The 21,604-nt window shown below is 44.9% G+C and overlaps 2 protein-coding genes across 2 annotated transcripts; both read left to right on the top strand.

The window, feature by feature from the left end:
• The first annotated feature begins 209 nt into the window (after positions 1 to 209).
• On the top strand, positions 210 to 4,135 carry MAGEB2 (MAGE family member B2). Its single transcript, XM_009197363.2, has 2 exons — positions 210 to 323; positions 2,615 to 4,135. The coding sequence occupies exon 2, from the start codon at positions 2,629 to 2,631 to the stop codon at positions 3,583 to 3,585; it is 957 nt and encodes a 318-aa protein (XP_009195627.1). The 5' UTR covers positions 210 to 323; positions 2,615 to 2,628; the 3' UTR covers positions 3,586 to 4,135.
• An 11,559-nt stretch (positions 4,136 to 15,694) lies between these two features.
• MAGEB3 (MAGE family member B3) lies at positions 15,695 to 21,379 on the top strand. The gene has a single exon (XM_021933126.1). The coding sequence runs from the start codon at positions 18,369 to 18,371 to the stop codon at positions 19,407 to 19,409; it is 1,041 nt and encodes a 346-aa protein (XP_021788818.1). The 5' UTR covers positions 15,695 to 18,368; the 3' UTR covers positions 19,410 to 21,379.
• Positions 21,380 to 21,604: the final 225 nt, after the last annotated feature.

The raw sequence follows: 21,604 nt of genomic DNA, 5'->3' as shown, positions 1-21,604 counted from the left end.
GGTATTGTTTGGAGGCTGGCGGATTTGGGTCAGCAGGCAGATTTGTCCCAGGCTGCTAGATACTGAAGTGAGGACCCCTAGTGGGGACGTAGGGACCAGCGACGCTAGAACAGTGACGTCCAGCGGCGACCTACCCCAGCCGTCAGTCCTCCAAGGCCACGGGCTGCCGGATGTGACCCATCCTTACTTCCGCTTGAAGACAAAGACCCGAGCGGATGTAGCTCATTCTGACTTCCGCTTTGGAGGCGAGGACCCCAGCAAGTATAAGGGGTGTCGCGTCTGGTCAGCCGAGGGTGAATTCTCAGGACTGGTCGGGAGTCAAGGTAAGGACCCTGAGTGTAAATTGAAGAGACCGCCCCCACCCGTAACAAACAGGGCCCCACTAAGTCCCGCTTCTGCATTTGGTCCTGAGAGGCTCCGGTAAAGCCGTCCGGCAGTATTCCACCTGGAAAGTTCCAGGGCAGGGGAAGGGTGAGGGGAGGGGCAGTCGCGGGGGAAGGAGGCTTGGACGTAGGCGATAGGCCTCATTCTGCACTTAAGAGTGGATGTAGGCCCTAACTGAAATCAATTTGAGGGCCGTAAATGTGGAGTGAAGAGAATATCTCCTACCCTTAACAGAGGTGGCCTCACTAAGTCTTGTCCCTGCAGATGGCTCTGGGAGGCCCCAGCGAAGCTGTGCCTGGAAAGCCTCAGGGAGGGGAGGGCCTTGAACCTAGGAAGCAGCCCTGCCTCTGCTCATATGGCATCAACCTAAAACCTAACTGGGGTTAAGGTGGGGACTCTGAGTACCAATGAGTGGACCTCTACCCAAAAGAGGAGTCATGCTGAGCAGTTCCCAGGCTGACGTGCACTGGGTTTTAGATGGTCCCAGGCTGAGATGACAAATGCGGTGCAACCTAACTTCCTCTCCAGGAACTAAAGAAGTTGAGGGCTACACCCAAGACCCACATCTGCTGCCAGCAGTAGGAGGGTCAGGGCAAAGCTGGCAAGCTGAGATGCCCTCTCATTTCCTCTGGAGGTGGTCTCAGGGAGGTGAGAAGGTGAAGGGGGATCAGACATGTCACATGGCCAGAGCAGGATCAAGAGGCCAGGGGAGGTGCTACATACTTTTTCTTTTTTTGGAGACAACATCTCGCTCAGTTGCCTGGTTGGAGTGCAGTGGTGAGATCTCGGCTCACTGCAACCTCCACCTGCCAGGTTCAAGCAATTCTCCTGCCTCAGTCTCCCGAGTAGCTGGGACTACAGGCGCCCACCTCCACACCTGGCTATTTTTTTTTTTTTTTTTTGTATTTTTAGTGGAGACGGGGTTTCACTGTGTTGGCCAGGATGGTCTCGATCTCTTGACTTTGTGATCTGCCCGCCTCAGCCTCCCAAAGTGCTGGGATTACAGGCGTGAGCCACCGCGCCCAGCCTGGGGAGGTGCTACACACTTTTAAATGACCAGATCTCATGAGAACTCACCATTAAAGGGAATGGTGCTAAACCATTCATGAGAAATCTGCCCTCATGATCCAGTCACCTCCTACCAGGCTCCACCTCCAACATTGAGGATTACAATTAGAGGTGAGATTTGGTGAGGATACAGATCCAAACCATATCAGGGAAGAATATTAGACCCTCTCATGAGTCAAATTTAGAGGCTGAGTTGGGACTGTATGCGGGACCATCTATCACAGGGCAGTTATCTGCCTGCCACAGCTTTTACTTTTGGGAAGACCACATTTGGTCAGATAAGGCCACCCTCACTTCCTCCTATGGATTTTCAGGGAGGTTGGCTCTTACTATGACGACATAGATCTCAGTTCAATAAAAAGGAGAGCTCCTCTATCAGGAGTCAGATTGAGGAATCTGAGTGAGAATTCAAGGGACCATTGAACCCTTAACAGTGGAGACATCAAAGAATCCAGTTCAACCCTTTATTTTCAGCCCTAGAAGGCTCAGGAAGGGGTTATCAGTTCTAGTGTCCCCCTCTCTTTTTTATATAAGATCTAAGAGAGGTGAGATTCTTAGTCTGAAGCTGTAGCCACCAGTCAGCAGAAGGGGGCTGGTGCCAAGCCCTACATGAAGCCAAGGTGGGGACCTTGAATGAGAGCTGAAGACTCTAATGATTCCAAGACATCAAAGACCTCACTGAACGCTCAGCACTGGGTGTCACTTGTCAGAGTGGTGGATTGAGGCACCCCTTCAATTCCTTCTCATGAATCCAGGGAGCTTTGAGGTGTCAAATTCACAATGGCAGAAGGGAGTGGCTCGGGCCCTGCCAAGACTTCATAAGATAATCCTAAAAGTGAACTGATAAAACCTCAAATACCAGAAGACAGGAGGCCCCGCTGCCAGTACCTCCTGTCACCATAGTAAGCCCAAGGCAGGGCTGACAGAATGCAGTCTGAAACTCACTATAGAGGTTCTATGGTTCTTCTCTGGTGTCTTAGGGGAAAGGCTGACCAGGACAACAGGAGCATTGTGGCTTTCTAGAACAGTGCCTTCGGGGAAACTTGCAAAGGCAGGCTTCCTTCAATAAAGCCAAGATGGGGTCTTCCAGCTAAAGGTGCTCGCAGATTTCTTTCTCCCATCTCCAGGTATACTAACCACCTCTTCTGCTCACATTTCTTAGTGTACCCAGCCATCATGCCTCGTGGTCAGAAAAGTAAGCTCCGTGCCCGTGAGAAACGCCGCAAGGCCCGAGACGAGACCCAGGGTCTCAGTGTTCCTCAGGTCACTGAAGCAGAGGAAGAAGAGGCCCCCTGCTGTTCCTCTTCTGTTTCTGGGGGTGCTGCTTCAAGCTCTCCTGCTGCTGGCATTCCCCAGAAGCCTCAGAGAGCCCCAACCACTGCCGCTGCTGCTGCTGCAGGTGTTTCATCCACAAAATCTAAAAAAGGTGCCAAGAGCCAAGGTGAGAAAAACGCAAGTTCCTCCCAGGCCTCAACATCTACTGAGAGCTCAAGCGAAGATCCTCTAACCAGGAAGGCAGGGATGTTGGTGCAGTTCCTGTTGTACAAGTATAAAATAAAAGAGTCCGTTACAAAGGGAGAAATGCTGAAGATTGTTGGCAAAAGGTTCAGGGAGCACTTCCCTGAGATCCTCAAGAAAGCCTCTGAGCACCTGAGTCTTGTCTTTGGCCTTGAGCTGAATAAAGTCAAACCCAACGGCCACACTTACACCTTCAACAGCAAGGTAGACCTCACCGATGAAGAATGCCTGCTCAGTACCTGGGACTTTCCCAGGAGCGGGCTTCTGATGCCTCTCCTGGGTGTGATCTTCTTAAATGGCAACTCTGCCACTGAGGAAGATATCTGGGAATTCCTGAATATGTTGGGAGTCTATGATGGAGAGGAGCACTTAGTCTTCGGGGAACCCCGGAAGCTCATCACCCAAGATCTGGTGGAGGAAAAATATCTGGAGTACAAGCAGGTGCCCAACAGTGATCCCCCACGCTATCAATTCCTGTGGGGTCCAAGAGCCTATGCCGAAACCAGCAAGATGAAAGTCCTGGAGTTTTTGGCCAAGGTGAATGGTACCACCCCCTGTGCCTTCCCAGCCCATTATGAAGAGGCTTTGAGAGATGAAGGGAAAGCCGGAGTCTGAGCCAGAGTTGTACCCAGGCCTTGCACTACTGCCATGGCCAGTCAATCTCCCAAAGCCCAGTTTACCTGCTGTTCTCACCCCCAGTTGAGGTCTTAGGCAGATTCTTCACTTTGTAATTTAAAAGGCCTGTTAACTTTTGTTCTTGTTATGCATGAATCACTTGTTGACTTTTTTCTCTTTTTCAACTAGTGTTTCTTTCAACAGGTTTATTTAGATTCAGAATGTAAAATTTGCAAATGATATGGATCACCCTGTTATTACTGTTTTTCAGGGATAGCAGAAAGTGTCTTGTTTTTTGAGTGAAACAACTTGTTAATAGAAATCCTTAAATCACCTTTGTAATCCAGGACAAGAAAATGTGGCATTGGAATAGAAATATCTTTGGAAATGTGAAAGACCTCTTAGTGAAGTATTTGGGATCAGAAGCCAGAGGGGTAAAAATGTTCAATTCTTGGTTTACTCCATTTAATCTTTCTTTTCATAAAGATACATACCTGGATTTGTTTATGTTATTCAAGAATGTGTGAGAAATTAAATCATAGTTAGTTAATCCTCTCGTTTATGACTCTTACTTTAAATATTAATTGAGCATCTGCTCTTTGGGAGTCTTCCTGCTTGTACTGGGAGTGTTTAGTCAAAGAAGACCAAACTTGTGCTCATGCAATTGTAGAGTCTAGGAGAAGCTGTCATCATGGAAGAAGGTGAGATACTTCATAAAAAATAGGAAAAAGAGGTGATGAAAGGAATAGTTTTCATTGCTAAGCAGCATTTTGACTGAATGTGGTTTTTCAGTCTTAAAATGTGTATTCTCTGAGATATAATGGATTTTTTTTTTTTAATCTCAGCTGGAAGGTTGGTAATGTCTCTGATCAAAATCATCATAGTAATAGTTGCCACTTCCTGATGTCTCAATTGACGAGACAGACACATTTGCATGCATGACATATATTCCACCAGTAGTACGAGATGGGGCTTATCAAACCCACTTTACAGTAAAGAGTCTGAGGTTCACTGAGTTTGGTAATTTGCCAAAGTTTACGGGGCCAGTAGTGAAAGGGTTGGGATAAGCCTCCTGATCTGAATTACCCTAGAGCCTACACTGCTCCACCCCTCTCAGCCTGAGGCAAACCTTGAAAAAATATTTTGGTTTTCTTCTTATTACTGCAGAACGTGTTTCAGGTAATAAAAGAATAACCTTGTACCCAAACTAGTAGATTGGAATACATAACCACAGCAACAATAATACCAAAAAAACCTGAGAGGTATAAATAAGTGAAAGACAATATTCAGTGACAGAATGATTATCTACATTTGCAATGTTAGATAACCTCAAAAGATCAGGGGCTCCCCAAATCATCCTGAACAATCTCTTCCCTGTAGAAAATAAATCTATCAGAACAGAAATTACATGAACGTGTAAGACTAGCTGATAAAGAGAAGAAATAGATCAATGTGTCTTATCTGTGGCTGCCCATCTCCAGTCTTAGGCCCCCTGCTTCGTGCTACAACTTTGCGGTATCACACCACTCCTAGGACAGGGACCCATTCTCTGCAATGTTTACAGAGAGGAAATTGTTGTAGAATTTGCAGAGATGTGGCATTTTGCAGGAAGCATTTAATCCAAGAGACAGAGCCAAGATGAGGGCTGGGGAGACCAACATCCCAGAATATCAGGCAGGGGTTTAACATAGACCATTCCCTTCTGCTCTCAGACACAGTCCTAGGCTGAGCTGTCAGTCTGAGCATCCCCTCACATATTCTTCAGGCATCTGAGAGACATAAGAGCCCTAAGGGCAGCATCCTCAAGTCAGTAGAGAAAGGAATCCCAGCCTCTTATAGGAATGAACATAATAAACCTAAATGAGGATGGTGGAAAGACCCAGCCAGAACAGTTGGGGGCCTGTAAAGTCACATTCCAATTGTCAGTCTTGTGAAGTCCAGAACTGTCCTGGTGGACACTGACTTCCAATTCAGGTCCCAGCAAGGTGAGGACTTTGGTCTGAAGGCTATGGCCTCAGGTCAGTAAGGAGTGGAGTCCCAGGAAGGGGGCAGAGTCAAGGTGAAGGCCTGGCATGTGGATATAGGGACCATTCAACCCATAACTGGCAGGCCTGCCTCTAGTCATTCCTTTGCTATTAGCCTTAGGAGGCCCAGGGAGGAGCTGGCAGGCCCTGGTGCCCCTGTCTTTTTCCTGGAGAATCCCAAGGAGATGAGACTTGATTTACAGGCTGGCCTCCCAGTTAAGCAAAGGGTGGAATCCCAGGCCATGATAGGTGTTAAGGTAAAAATCTCATATGCGGAAAGAGGGAAACAACTGCTAGAGAGGTGAACAGAGAACAAGGATGTCCTTAGAAAGTTATGCCTGGCCGGATGCAGTGGCTCATGCCTGTAATCCCAGCACTTTGGGAGGCCAAGGTGGGTGGATCATTTGAGGTCAGGAGTTCAAGACCAGCATGGCGAAAACCCGTCTCTACTTAAAAAATACAAAAATTACCTGGGCATGATGGTGGGCGCCTGTAATCCCAGCTACTTGGGAGGCTGAGGCAGGGAGAATTGCTTGAACCTGGGAGGCTAAGCTTGCAGTGAGCAGAGATCGAGCCACTGCACTCCAGCCTGGGTAACAGAGCGAGACTTCATCAGAAAGAAAAGAAAAGAAACTTATGCCCTGGGAGGCCATAAGCATAGCTTTCAGGCTGGGGTTACCCCACATTTGCTGAGGGCCGGGGAGTGGTCTCAGGGACATGAAGTCCTTGGACTAATAGGGGAGGCCCCATTCAGTAGAGGGAGGATATTGGCTCCTTAACAGGATTCAACATGATGACACTGAGTGACAATGAAGGGACCCCTCCCAGAAAGAAGAGGGTCACGTAGAACCTTGTCCCTATTGTCAGACCTGAGACCTGGACACGATGACATGATGTATCATACTCACTTCTTCCCAGGTAATCTCGCGGAGGTGAAAAATATTAACAAAATGGGCAGCCTCAGGTCAGTAGAGAGCTTTCTAGGTTGTTGCAGAAGTCAACGTGAGGACCCTGAAGACTGAGGTGAACACCTACCCCATAACAGTGAGGGTAGCACAGATTCCTTCCACTACTGTTAGCCTAGGGAGAACATGAGCAGTTATGGCAACATGAAGCAAATTTTACTTCTTCTTAGGGTGTACCAGGGAATTGGTCTTCAATTCCCTTCATATGGGGAGATAGGCCTCAAGTCAAGACAGGAAGGATTTGCACAGGGTGTGACAGGAATAAGGATGAGGAAACTGAAGAGTAAGGGACCACAGACCCCACATCAGTAGGAGCCACACAAAATCCTTGTCAGCCCTCAGAGACCCCAAGCAGAAATGTCAGCTGGAATTTCCCATCAGGTCCTACTCAAGGGTAACAAGGGAAGTGAGGGTCTTGATCTTAGGGTGGCAGTCTCACATCAACAGAAAAAGAAATATTCGGCCTGTCCAGAAGTTAAAAATGTAGGACCCTGAGTTAGGACCCTGCATGGAACTACCCATGATAGGGCCTTGAACTGCCTGCCACAGGTTTCATTCTTGTGACACCATTGGCAGGTATGTAGCCAGATGAGGCCATCCTTGCTTCCTCTTGTTGGATCTTAGGAAAGTGTGGGCCTCACTATGAAGAGATGTCATCAGGTCAAGAAGGAGGGGATCCCCAGGCCCTGCCAGGAGTAAAATCAGGGAATCTGAGTGGAGACTGAGGGGACAACATAGCCTTGAATAGAGGGGACAACAAAGTGTCTACCCTTTGATATCAGCCTTAGAAGACTCAGAGCAGGACTGTTAGGGGAGGCACCTCATCACTTCTTTATATAAGGTCTAGGGGAGGGGAAATCTTTGGTCTGAAAGTTCAGCTACCAGTCAGCAGAAGAGATCCAATACATGCCAGTCTATGTGCCAAGTGCTTTCCATTCATTACCCACATCCTGCCAGTTCTACCAGACAGGGCTTACCAAACCCATTTCATAGATGCAGAACCTGAGGCTCATAGAATTTAGTAACGTGCCCAAGTTCACCCTGCTAGTAATGACAGGGCTGGGACGAGAACCCTGGTCGGAGTTAGTCAAAAGCCCACACTGTGCCACTCCTCTCAGACTAAGGATGACCTTGTTCCTTAATTAACTTTTCCTCTCATTACTGCAAAATGTACCAGAGGCAATAAAAAGAAAGACTGTGGCCAAACTATTGGACTGTAATATATAGCCAGAACAATAAAAATATCAAAATAAATGGAAGGTTTGAGTAAGGAAAAAAAAAATTTTTGATGACAGAATTTACATACATATGTGATGTCCAATAAATCCAAAAAATGAGGGTGTACAAAAAAATAATCTGACTCAGCCACTTCCTTATAAAAAGTAAATATATCACAACAGAAGTTACATGAGACCCTAAATCTGGCTGGGCAAGAATGGGGGATCAACATTTGCTTTTTCTCTTATAGCCTACCACCTATCCTGGGCCCCCTGCCTTGTGCTGTAGATTTCCCATATTGCATCATTCCTAGGGCAGGGGCCTGTTCTCTGAAAGGTTTGCAGAGAGGACACTGTTCAGGAGTTTGCAGAGATGTGGCGTTTCCCAAGAGGGCTTTAATGCCACTGGCAAGAGCCTGTATGAGGACATACATAAATCAGGACTGGAAAAACAAACACTGCAGAATATTGGTTATTACAAAAAGACTAGCCCCTGTCTGCTTTCAGATCTAGAGGGTCCCAGGCAGAACTGTCAGGATGAGCATCCTCTCATTTATTTTTCACAGTTGTCAGGAACTTGAGAGCTTTGGCCTAAGGAGGGCAAGCTTAGGTCAGGAGAGAGATAAGGCCCAAGATCTGTTAGATACAAATGCCAGATCCCTTAAAAGTAATTAAGAAAGCACCCACCCAGAACACTGGGGTCCCGAAGAGTTCAGGCCCTGCTGTTGACCCTTGGAGGTCCTGAATTCCATGGCTGGATGAAATATAGAGAGGCCTTGAAAGATGAAGCAGAGAGAGCCTGAGCCAGAGCTGCAGCCAGGGCTGTGCTACTGCCATGGCCAGGGCACATACCAGAGCCACGTCCCGCTGCTCCTCCTACATCTAGTGAGATCTGAGACAGATTCTTCACTTTGTAGTTGAAAAGAGAAGGCAACATTCTAAGTAGTGGAGAGCCAATTTCGACCTAGGGCAAACATATTGTATGTCTTATTTTTGTTTTTTGCTCCACTTGAATAATTGGAAGATGTATCTTTTTTATTTTTGGCACTTTTAAAATGTATTCATTTTAATAGAAGATTTATTCAGCTTCAGTATCTGTGTTTATGAATAACATGGATAACATATTTATTTCTGTTTTCCATATATAAATGTAAAAGTGCTGGAATTTTTTATCAACAAATTGGAAATCCTTAGGTCTCTCTTTGTGGTCCAGAACAAGATAACATAGCATATGAATAAGGACTTTTCTATTGTATAAATTTAAGTTGTACAGCAGGATGTTTTGATATACATATATTGCCATGCACCATATGATGATGTTTCAATCAAGACCACATATACAATGGTGGTCTCATAAGATTATAATGGAGCTAAAAAACTGCATTATTTACATGTGTGTGGTGATGCTGGTGAAAACAAACCTACTGCACTACCAGGCCTATAAAAGTATAGCACATACAATTATGTGCAGTACATAGCACTTGATACTGATAATAAACAACAATGTTACTGGTTTATATCTTTATTATACTATACTTTTAAAAAATCAGGTTGCTGCAAAAGTAATTACACTTTTTGCCATTAAAAGTAATAAGAATTGAGACAGGGTAGTAGTAGTAATAATATTCTAGTAATATTAAATAAATAGTAATATTAATAGGTAATAATATTAAAATATTAATATTAATTAATAAGTAGTAATATTAAAAGTAGTAATAATTGAGACGGAGTCTTGCTCTGTCGTTCAGGCTGGAGTGCAGTGGTGCAATCTCAGCTCGTTGCAACCTCTGCCTCCTGGGTTCAAGCAATTCTCCTACCTCAGCCACCTGAGTAGTTGGGATTACAGGGGCCTGCCACCACGCCCGGATAATTTTTGGACTTTTAGTAGAGAGGGAATTTCACCATGTTGGCCAAGCTGGTCTCGAACTCCTGACCTCAAGTGATCTGCCCGCCTCAATCTCCCAAAGTGCTGGGATTACAGGTGTTACTTTTGTTATTATTTTAGAGTACACTCCTTGTACTACTACTAATAAAAAAAAATGTTAATTGTAAAAACAATCTCAGGCAGGTCCTTCAGGTTGTATTTCAGAAGAAGGTGGTGTTATCATAAGAGATGACAACTCCATGTGTATTATTGTCCCTGAAGACCTTCCGGTGGGACAAGATGTGGAGGTGGAAGACAGTGATACTGATGATCCTGACCTTGTGTAGGCCTAGGCTAATGTGTGTGCTTTTGTCTTCATTTTTAACAAAAAGGTTTAAAAATTTTAAAAGTAAAAATAGAAAAAAGCTTATAAAATATGAATATAAAGAAAGAAAATATTTTTGTACAGCTGTACAATGTGCTTATGTTTTAAGCTAAGTGTTACTACAAAGAGTCAAAAAGCTAAAAAAAATTAAGAAGTTTATAAAGCAAAAAAGTTACAGTAAGCTAAGGGTAATTTATTGTTAAAGAAAGAAAACTACTTTTGAGAATTTAGTGTAGCCTAATTGTACAATGTTTATAAAGTCTATAGTAGTGTACAGTAATGTCCCAGGCCTTCACATTCATTCACTAGTCAATCACTGGCTCGCCCAAAGCAACTTCCAGTTCTGCAAGCTACATTAATGGTAAATACTCCATATAGGTGTATGATTTTTAACAACCTTTTATATCATAGTTTTTACTGTACCTTTTCTACATTTAGGTACACAAATACTTAGCACTGTGTTACATTTGCCTACAGTATTCAGTACAGTCACATGCTGTACAGGTTTGTGGCCTGGGAGCAATATGCTATACCAAATAGCCTATGTGTGTAGTAGGCTATACCACCTAGTTTGTGTAAGTATACTCTATTATATTTGCACAGCAATGAAATTGCCTAACAACGCATTTCTCAGAAAGTATCCTCATTGTTAAGCAATGCATTACAGTACATGGTGAAATGCTTACTACAGGTAAGCAATTTAATATATCCATTATATCATATAGTTACCTTGTTTTGTGGTAAGAGCACCTAAAATCTACTCTTAGAAAATTTGCAGTATGCAATACAATATTATTAACTGTAGTCCTCATACTGTACTTTAGATCTCTAGATTTATTCGTCCTACAAAACTGCAACTTTCTACTGTTTGACGTGCATCTCTGCATCCCCTCCCCACCCTGCCTCTGGTAACTACTGTTTTATTCTCTTTTTCTATGTATTTAACTTTTTTTCTTTTTAGAGTCTACATATAAGAGAGATTAATAGCATGTAGCATTTTTCTTTCTGTGTCTGGTTTATTTCACTCAGCATAATGTCCCCCAAGTTCATCTGTGTTGTTGCAATGGCAGAATCTCTTTTTCGAGGCTAAATAACATTTTTTAAAATTTTATCTGAGTTTCAGGGGTACATGTGCAGGTTGTTATATAGGCAATTGAATGTCGTGGGGGTCTGGGGTACAGATTATTTCATCACCCAGGTAATAAGCATAGTACACAATAGGCAGTTTTTTCATCCTCACCCTCCTTCCACTTTCCACCCTCAAGTAGGCCCCAGTGTCTGTTCCCTTCTTTGTGTCCATGTGTACTCAATGTTTAACTCCCACAAAGAACATGCAGTATTTGGTTTTCTGTTTCATGGTACATATATACCACAATTACTTTATCCATTCATCCATTGATAAACACTTTTGTTGTTTCCACATCTTGGTCATTGAGAATAATACTGCAGTGAACATGGGAGCACAAATATCTATAGGAGGTGATGATTTCATTTCCTTATGCCCAGATGAGAGATTGCTGGGTCATATGGTAGTCCATTTTTAATTTTTGAGAAAGCTGATACTGTATTCCATAATGGTTGTACCAATGTGTATTCCCACCCATAGTGTAGAAGTGTTCCATTTTCTGTACACTCTTGCCAACACTCATGTCTAGTGGGTTTTTGTTCTGTTGTTTTTGTTTTGTTTTACTTTATTTTATTTTATTTTATTTTATTTTGAGATGGAGTCTCACTCTGTTGCCCAGGCTGGAGTGCAGTGGCCGATCTCAGCTCACTGCAAGCTCCGCCTCCCGGGTTTACCCCATTCTCCTGCCTCAGCCTGCCGAGTAGCTGGGACTACAGATGCCCGCCACCTCGCCTGGCTACTTTTTTGTATTTTTTAGTAGAGACGGAGTTTCACCGTGTTAGCCAGGACGGTCTCGATCTCCTGACCTCGTGATCCGCCCATCTCGGCCTCCCTAAGTGCTGGGATTACAGGCTTGAGCCACCGCGCTCGTCCTATTTTATTTTTTTTATAATAGCCTTCCTAACTTGTATGAGGCGATATCTCACTGTGGTTTTGATTTGCATTTCCCTGATGGTTAGTGATGTTGAGCATATCTTTGTATAGCTATTGGACATTTTTATGTCTGCTTTGGAGAAATGTCATACAAATAGTGATTCTTCTTGAGTAGTGATTATCTTGGAAATGTGATTGAACACTGTATTAAAAATTGTTGAGATCAAAAAAAATTGTTTTAAAAGGTTGTCTATTCTTGGTTTGCCTAATTCCTTTTAGTCTTTCTTCTTATAAAATTAAGAGTTATGTATCTGGATTTTCTTAGATTATTAAAGAATGTAGGAGAGATGAAATCCAAATTTATTGGACTTCATACTCACTCTCTTATTTATTCCTTAATCATTAATTGAGCATCAGCTCTTTGGAAGTCTTCATGTTAGTACTGGGAATGTTTTCCCCAAAACAAATCAATTTCTTGTTCATTTAATTTTAGAGTCTAGGAGCAGCTGTCTTAAAAAAAAAAAATGATGATGAGGTACTCTCTAAGACTTAAAGAACAAGTACAAAGGAGGAATGAGGAACAGAGGAGGTTTGAGATGAGAGCAATCAAGTGTAAACGCCCTGAGGCAAGGCAGTTTGGCGTGTTAGGAAACCTCAAATCCCCCAGTGGGAGGTAATTTTAACGGAAACTACGTAGTGGGCTAGATGAGGCTGTGGGAGGGGCCAGACCCTCAGATGGTGCCTCTCAGAGGTGTGAGACAAAGCCTGGAATGGGAAGTAGTTCTTAACAGCTATTCTGTGCTCGTGGATAAACCAGAGAGAATCTGAACCTGGGGCAGGGATGGAATGTGTCCTGTGCTCTTGTCCCAGTGCAGGAGAACACAGTCACAGTGCACAAACCTAAGTGCTTTATGCAGTTGGTGCATTTCAGTGTTGAGAGACTAAGCCTGGAATGGGAAACTGTCCCTAACATTTACTTTCCTGTTGTGGGAAAACCAGAGAGAACCCCTACCTAGGACAGATGTGAAAAGTGTTCTATGTCCCTATCCCAGCACAGTCTAATACAGTGCACAACTTAGGTGTTCTACATACATCATCTCTAGTGAGTTTCTGAGAAATAAGGAAGATGACAGCTTCAGGGGAGGTAAGATGCCCAGAAGCCACTGTGCTGGCACTCTTTGTCCTGGGTTGGAGAATCAAGAGCCCGCTCTATTAAAAGGACATTCAACAGGGGTGTGGCCAGGCATGGTGGCTCATGCCTGTAATCCCAGCACTTTGGGAGGCAAGGCAGGTGGATCTCTTGAGATCAGGAGTTCATGACCAGTCTGGTCAACATGGTGAAACCCTGTCTCTACTAAAAATACAAAAATTAGCTGGGCGTGGTGGTGGACACCTGTAATCCCAGCTACTAGGGAGGCTGAAGCAGGAGAATCACTTGAGCCCAGAGGCGGAGGTTGCAGTGACCTGAGATAGTGCCTCTGCACTCCAGCCTGGGTGACAGACTGAGCCTCCATCTCAAAAAATAAATAAATAATAAAAATCAAAACAGGGGTGGTTAACATAGAAGGGTGTCTAGGAGTTAGAAAAAAATATTGGTCATTGACAAAAATTTTGAGAGTTGAGTTGTATCCAATTGGGGAAGGCTCTGCCACAAACACTTTATAAATTGTATAATTGTCCTTGCTAAGCAGCATTTTGTTTGATTATAATTTCTTTGTTTGGAGTTTGGTAATATGCTCAAATTCACAGGGTGAATAAGTGACAGGGCTGGGACTAGACTCTTGTTCTGAATTCTTCTAGAGCCCACACTCTTCATTCTATTCCTCTCTGCCTGGAGCAGACTTTGTGTTCCTTAATTCACTTTTCTTCTCAATACTTCCAAATATATCTCATGGGTTAAAAAGAAGGATTCTGTGCCCAAAGAATTGGATTGGAATACATAGCCAAAGCAATAAAGAATATCAAAATAAATGAAAGCTATGAATAAAGAGGAGAAAGAGATATTATTCAGTGACAATATGATCATCTACATATGCACAGTCAGATAACCTCAAAATCAGGGACCACACAATCATCCTGAACAGCTCCTTCCCCTTAAGAAGTAAATCAATTAAAACAGAAGTCACATAAGAGGCTATTGCTGGCTATTGAAAAGAGTAAATCAGCATCATATTTCTCTGACAACCCACCAACTACCCTGGACTCCCTGCTTTGTGTTATAGTTTCTTTACCTCACATTAGCCCTGGGGCACAGACTTGCAAGGTTTGCAGTAGGAACATCGTCCAAGAGTTTGCAGGGATGTGGCATTTCCCAGGAAGCCTTCATTCAGAGAGGCAAGAGAAAATAAGGAGGACACACATAAATAAATAGTGGAAAGACAACCACACCAAAAGATAACGGGGCCTTCCTCGATCTACCCAAACCTGTTATCAGGCCTAGAATGCCCCAGGCAGTACAGTCAGACTGAGCAGCCTCTCTTTTACCCTTCAGAGTTCTCAGCGAAGTGAGAGTTTTGACCTAAGATGACCTCAGTTAACCAGAGGGAGGATCCAGGGTCTGGCAGATATCAGGGAGGACCTTGAATGAAGAACAAGGAGGAGCCAGAACAGTGATGTCCCATAGAAACCTGACTCCGCTGTCTGCTCTCACAGGACCCAAACATCCCTGGCCTAATGTGGCTCATCGAAGCTTCAGCCTAGATCTCAGAGGACCTTGATCTGAGCAGGATTCATGGAACGGAAGGTGGAGTCCCAGGACTGGCCAGCAGCGAAGTGAGGTTCTTGAGTGAGTAAAAAAGGGAAAACTAAACCCACAAATGAGGAGACTTCACGGAGCCCAATCCATGTTTTTAACCCTGGAAAACAGGCAGAGCTATAAAACTGGCTTGCCTCTCATTTCAGCCTGGAAGGTCTCAGGGAGGGGAAGGCTCTGTCTAACAGGGCAGCCTCAGTTCTTCAGAGGTGTCTTGGCCCTAACTAGAGTCAACATGAAGACCAAGCCCGTGCGGTTTCTCACGCCTGTAATCCCAGCACATTGGGAGGTCGAGGCGAGTGAACTGTTTGAGCCCAGGAGTTCGAAACCAGCCAGGACAGCATGGCAAAAACCTGTCTCTGAAAAAAAAAAAAATTAGCCAGGCAGCAGTGGAGCACCCCTGTAGTCCCAGTCACCCGGGAGGTTGAGGTGGGAGGATTGCTTAAGCGCTAGGAGTCGAGATCCTAGCGCTTCAGGAGGATCCTAGCGCTTAAGTCGAGATCCTAGGGCTTAAGGAGGATCCTAGCGCTTAAGTCGAGATCCTAGCGCTCCTCGGCTAGAAGCCGAGATCACGCCACTGCGCTTTGGCCTGGGCGACAGAGAGAGACACTGTCTCAAATTACCTGGGCGTGGTGGCGGGCGCCTGTAGTCCCAGCTATTGGTGAGGTGGAGGCAGGAGAATCACTGGGAGGCGGAGGTTGCAGTGAACGGAAATTGCGCCACTGCGCTCCCGCCTGAGTGACAGAGCGAGACTCCGTCTCAAAATAAATACATACATAAATAAATAAATAGACACTTTTTTTTTTTTTAAGGCAGGGCTCTGGCTCACGCTTGTAATCCCAACATTTTGGGAGGGCGAAGACAACCGCATCGCTTGAGCACAGGAGTTCGAGGACTGGGAGACGGAGGTTGTGGTAAGCCAAGATCGCGCGGCTGCACTCCAGCCTGGAAGACAGAGTGAGGCGCTGTCTCAAAAGAAAAAAAAAAAAAATGAGGCCCACTGGTGCTAACCAGGGAACCTCTCTCCAAAAGAGGGGCCCACCAAAATCCCTAACCGTGTTTTCAGGTCTTTGAAGCCCAGGACATGGCCCGATAACATGCCTAGACTTCCCCTCTAGGGACTATGGGAGGGGAGGATTTTGGAGGTTGGCGGACTTCACTCGGCAGAGGTGTTACTCTGCTCCACTTAGTATCAAGATGAGAACCCTGAATAAGGACCTAGGGACCACTGACTCCAGAACAGCGGGGTCCCAGCGTCTCACCCCCTGCTGGCAGCCATCGGAGACCCCGAGCGGGACGTGGTTCATCCTCACTTCCGCTTTGAAAGTGAGGCTGTTGGCCTGACAGGTGCAATAGCTTCAGTCGGGTCCGAAGCCTAGCGTGAATTCTTAGTACTAATCTGGAGTAAAGGTAAGAACCCTGAGCAGGGACTGAAGGGACTACTCCCTGCCCATTACAAAGGGGGACCCACAACGTCTCCCCCTTGTGGTTGACCGTGGGAGGTCCTGGTTGAGTTCTGTCTGGAAAGGCTCCCAGAGGGAGGGCCTTTCACTAAGGGAGCAGCCCCAGTTATTCGGTTGGAGAGGACCTGGACCCTGACTGGAGCCAAGGTGAAGTCTCCGAGTGCTAAAGGACGGGATCTCTTCCCAGGAGGGGCGTCAACAGAGAGCAGCAGCAGCCCTACTGGTTAGCATTCCCCTGGTTAGCACCAGTGGTCCTTGTCTTTTTTATTTATTTTTATTTTTTTCCAGACAGGTTCTCACTGCTGCTAGCCAGTTTAGAAGGCTCCAGATAGGGGTAGTCATAACCGGGGGCCCTGACTTCCCCATCCAGGGAGGGAAGTATTCAGGGAGATGAGGGTTTTGTTTGGAGGTTAGCGAACTCAGGTCAGTAGAGGGAGAAATTTCAGGCTGTGATAAGATACCAAGGTGAAGACCCTGAATGAGAATCTAGGGACTGGCGACTCCAAAACAGTGAAGTCCCATAGAGTTCCACCCCTGTTGTCAGTCATCAGACCCCAGGAAGCTGTGAACAGATAAAGCTCGTCCTCACCTCCTCGGAAGTGCTTTGAAGGGGAGGATCTGGAGTTGAGGGGCACGGTATCCCTTCGGCAGAGGGTGAATTCCTTGGACTGTTCTGGAGTCAAGGTCAAGACCCTGAATGTGGACGAAAGGGACCACCATCCCCCAACCTATAACAAAGAGGGCCACACTAAGTCCTGCCCCTGAAGTCTTCCCTGGGAATACCTTGAAAGCTGTCTGACAGATGTCTGCCTGGAAAGTCTTAGGGAGGGAAGGGCCTTGGTCTAAGAAAGTAGGGCCAGTTCAGCAGGTGGAAGAGAGACTTGGGTCCTAACTGGAGTCAAGGTGAGGGCCCTGAGTGCTAATGAAGGAATCTCTCTGCAATAGAGGTGTCAACACAAACAACGTCCCTGCACTCATTTTGCAAGTTCCAGGCAAAGGTATTCGTAGGGGAGGGGTGTCTGACTTCCCTGTCTAGGTCCTTGTTTTGAGGCTGGAGGACTTAGGTTAATGGAGGGAAGTGTCCCACATCCTACTAGGAGTCAAGATCAGAGACCTGAGCGAAAGCTAAAGGGAACACTGTCTCTAAAAAGTAGAGTCCCACAAATTATGCTTCTTCTCTCAGCTCCGGGAAGCCTTGGAATAACATCAGCCCCCCTTACTGCCTAGGGAGTGCCAGAAAGGTTGAACTAATTACATGCCCCAGTTCTGCAGACGGAAGAGGGAGGAGGCCCAGAGCCTTACAGGGGTCACAGTGAGGACCCTGAATGAGGACTAGTGATATCACTCTTCCCATATAAAGAAGAGACAACAAAGAGTCCCCCACTCCCCACTTGCAGCCCTGAGGGGGCTGGGCATGGAGGTCAGGTGTATGTGAACTCACCTTCTTTTAATGGCATTAGGTTGCTGAGGGCCTTTATCTAAAGTGAGGGGCATCAGATCAGCAGAGGCAGCTGTCCTAGGTCCTATCTAGAGATAAGATGAGGACTATGAATGAGGTATCAGAACCCCAATAAGCCCAGGAAAGGGTAGGTCTCCACAGTGCTCTTAGCACCTAGTTCCTCCTGTCAGGGGTGGTGAGGCTGAGACATTCCTTCACCTCCTCTTAGGTGGTCCCAAGGAGATGAGGACATTTGTTGGAGGTGTCAAATTTAGTGCAGCACAGGGGAGGGGACCCAGCCCTGACAGTTTTTATGATGGTCCTGAATGTGAGAGAAACCTCCTACCCCAGAGTAAAAGGAAATCCACAAGGACTAGACATGTCATGGCCGGTCTCAGTCCCAGTATACACAGAACAGGGCTGGCAGGCTGTGGCCTAAGGCACACTTTAATTACCTTCCCAGGGTTCTCAGAGGACAAACTGATCAGAACAGAAGCCCTCTGGGTTTCTAGAGCAGTGCTCTCACAGAAAACTGCAGAGGCGGTCTTCTTTTAAATCCAAAGTGGTACCTCTCTGCTGAAGGCTCTCATACCTCTCTTTCTCTCTCTCCTCCAGGTGCCTGTGTCACCTGCTCTTCTGCTGACACTCCTGCCTGCTGTTCCTGATCACAGCCATCATGCCTCGGGGTCAGAAGAGTACGCTCCGTGCACGTGAGAAATGCCAGCGGACCTGGAGTCAGATCCAGGGTCACCAGGGTGCTCAGATGACTGCAACTCAGAAGAAAAAAGTATCTTTTTCATCTCCTCTTATTTTGGGGGCTACTATCCAGAAAAAGTCTGCTGGTAGGTCAGATAGTGTTCTCAAGAAGCCTCAGAGAGCGCTATCCACCACTACATCTGTAGATGCTTATCACAAAAAGTCATACAAGGGAGTCAACAGTAAAATTGAGAAAAAGCAAAGCTTCTCTCAGGGTCTATCCTCCACTGTGCGGTCTCGCACAGACCCTCTAACCATTAAGACAAATATGTTGGTGCAATTCCTGATGGAAATGTACAAAATGAAAAAGCCCATTATGAAAGCAGATATGCTAAAAATTGTCCAAAAAAGGCATGAGAATCACTTCCCTGAGATTCTTAAAAAAGCCTCTTTTAACATGGAGGTGGTATTTGGTGTTGATTTAAAGAAAGTTGATTCTACCAAGGACTCTTATGTCCTTGTCAGCAAAATGGATCTCCCCAACAATGGGACAGTGACTCGTGGGAGGGGGTTTCCCAAGACAGGTCTCCTGCTGAATCTCCTGGGCGTGATCTTCATGAAGGGCAACTGTGCCACTGAGGAGAAGATCTGGGAATTCCTGAATAAGATGAGAATATATGATGGGAAGAAACACTTCATATTTGGGGAGCCCAGAAAGCTCATCACCCAAGATTTGGTGAAGCTGAAATACCTGGAGTACCGACAAGTGCCCAACAGTGATCCTGCACGCTATGAATTCCTGTGGGGTCCAAGAGCCCATGCTGAAACCAGCAAGATGAAGGTACTGGAGTTTTGGGCCAAGGTCAATCAGACTGTCCCCAGTGCGTTCCAGTTCTGGTATGAAGAGGCTTTGAGAGATGAGGAAGAAAGAGTCCAAGCTGCAGCTACGTTCAATGATGGCAGTAGTGCCATGGGCAGAAAATGTTCCAAGGTCAAGGCTAGCAGCTCTTCCCACGCCTAGTGAAGTTGAAGCAAATTTTTCATTTTGTAGTTAAAGAGGGCAGTCACTGTTCCAAGGAGTGAAGGACTGGGTGTTACTGGAGGGAACACACTGTATAATACCTTTTTGTTTCTGTTCTAAATGGATAATTTGAAGATTTATCTGTATTTTGGGGCATACTTTTCAAATTTTCCTTTTATTTATCATTGTAATCTAAATTTAGGATAGATATTGGTCATATTTGTTGTTTAAGAGTAAAAACTTTGCTGTTTCGTAAAGCAGATTGAGAAAAGTTATATCTTATTTAGTGATCTGGTGCAAGATAACTTGGAATTAGAATAAGCATTTCCTTGAAAATGTTTTTTTTAAAAAAGTCAGCAGTAAAATGTGTGGGATTAAGAAATAGAGAAAGAGTGTAAGATGGTCAATATTTGGTTTCCTAAATGCTTTTACTCTGTGTTTTAAGAAAATGAAAGAAAAATAACCATATATGTCTGGCTTATTTAAGAATGTAGAATTAAATCATAATAAATTAGACCTCATGCTGACACACTCATTCTCCAAGTGTTAATTGAGCATCTGCTCTTGGAAGGATCCATGCTAGTACTGGGAGGGCTAAGAAAAAGAAAACCTGGCAACTGACCTTAAAATTATAAGGTCGAGAAGCAGCTATCATCTAAGGAAAATGGTGATATTCGCTCTAAGACCAAAAGGATACATGATAAGAAGGGAGGGAGGTAGTTCCACATGAGAACAGTCAAGTATGAATTATCTAATCAAGGCGGTGTTGGGCCTAAGAAAATGCAGGTCCCTCAATGGGAGTTCATCTAAGTGAGGCTCCATGGTGGGCTGGATGAGGCTGTGGGAATGGTGAGCAGGGGCCAGGCTCTCAGAAGTTGCCTCTCAGAGGTGCAAGACAAAGCTTGGAATAGGAAACAGTTCTTAACAGTTACTTTGGGATCATGGATAAACCAGGGAGAACCTGGGGTAAGAATGTGTCCTGTGCTCTTCTCCCAGTACAAATAAACACAGCACACACTAGGTGTTTTGTACACATCATCTCCAGCCAGTTTCTGAGAAATAAGGGTAATACCCTCAAGGGAGGTGGGAGGACCAGAAGCCACTATGCTGGTGCTCTTTGCCCTGGGCTGGGGGATCCAGAGCCTGTTCCATTAAAAGCACATTCAATTAGGTTACCTCGTGTGTAATTTGGCAAACTCTAGGCAAGGTCTAGATTTTGAGAGGTGGTTAAATGAATCAAAATAAAAGTGGTTTAGATGGAAGGATAGCTGAGAGAGAAGGAAGTTTTTGGTTCTTGAAACTCATTTTAGAATTTGTGTTGCATCTACTGAGGAAGTCTACCTCATACTAATACTGAATGATCTATCAAGTAATGAGGAAATATTATTTAGTTTTCCTTTCTAGGTAGCACTTTGTCTGATAGGGCTTTCTTTGTCCTAGAATATGGTATAATCTCTGACATCTCCTGCACTGAAAAATAAGTCCCAGTGTAGTAGATTGCAATGTCAGGGTACAAATTAATCATAATAAGAACTGGCACTATTTTATGTCTCAATACATCTCAAGCACTTTACATACATTGTATACATTTTACTGGTCCTACAAAACAGAACTTATCAAATCCACTTCACAGATAAAAAGCCTGATGCCCACGGTCTATTAATGTGTCCAATTTCACATGGCTGGTAAGTGACAGGACTGGGACAAGACCCCTAGTCTGAATTAGTGTAAAGCACACTCTGTTCCATGCCTCCCAACCTGAGACTGACTGTGTCCCCTTATTCACTTTTCTTCTCACTACTCCCAAATGTATATCAAGTGATAAAAAGATTCTGTGCCCAATTTGCTGGACTGAAATACATAACCAGAGCAAGGAAATTACCAAAATGGTTGAGGGGTGTGAATTAAGGAGAGAAAGATAATATTTGGTGACAATCTGACTACATATGCAAAGTCAGATAAACTCAAAAGATCATGGGCTCACATTCTGTCATTCTGAACAGTTCCCCTTTTTATAGGAAGTTAAATCTTTTCCAAGAGAAATACATAAGAGGGTGGTAAAGAGAAGAAATAGATCAACATGTTTTTTTTGTTTGTTTGTTTGCTTTTCTTTCCTCTGACGGTATGACTTTTAATCCTGGGCTTCTGCCTTGTGTTACAGCTTCCCTATATTACATCACTCCTGGGACAGGGAT

Source organism: Papio anubis, chromosome X (genome assembly GCF_008728515.1).
Source record: "Papio anubis isolate 15944 chromosome X, Panubis1.0, whole genome shotgun sequence".
Classification (NCBI taxonomy): Eukaryota; Metazoa; Chordata; class Mammalia; order Primates; family Cercopithecidae; genus Papio; species Papio anubis.
This window is presented reverse-complemented; position numbering and strand designations above follow the sequence as displayed.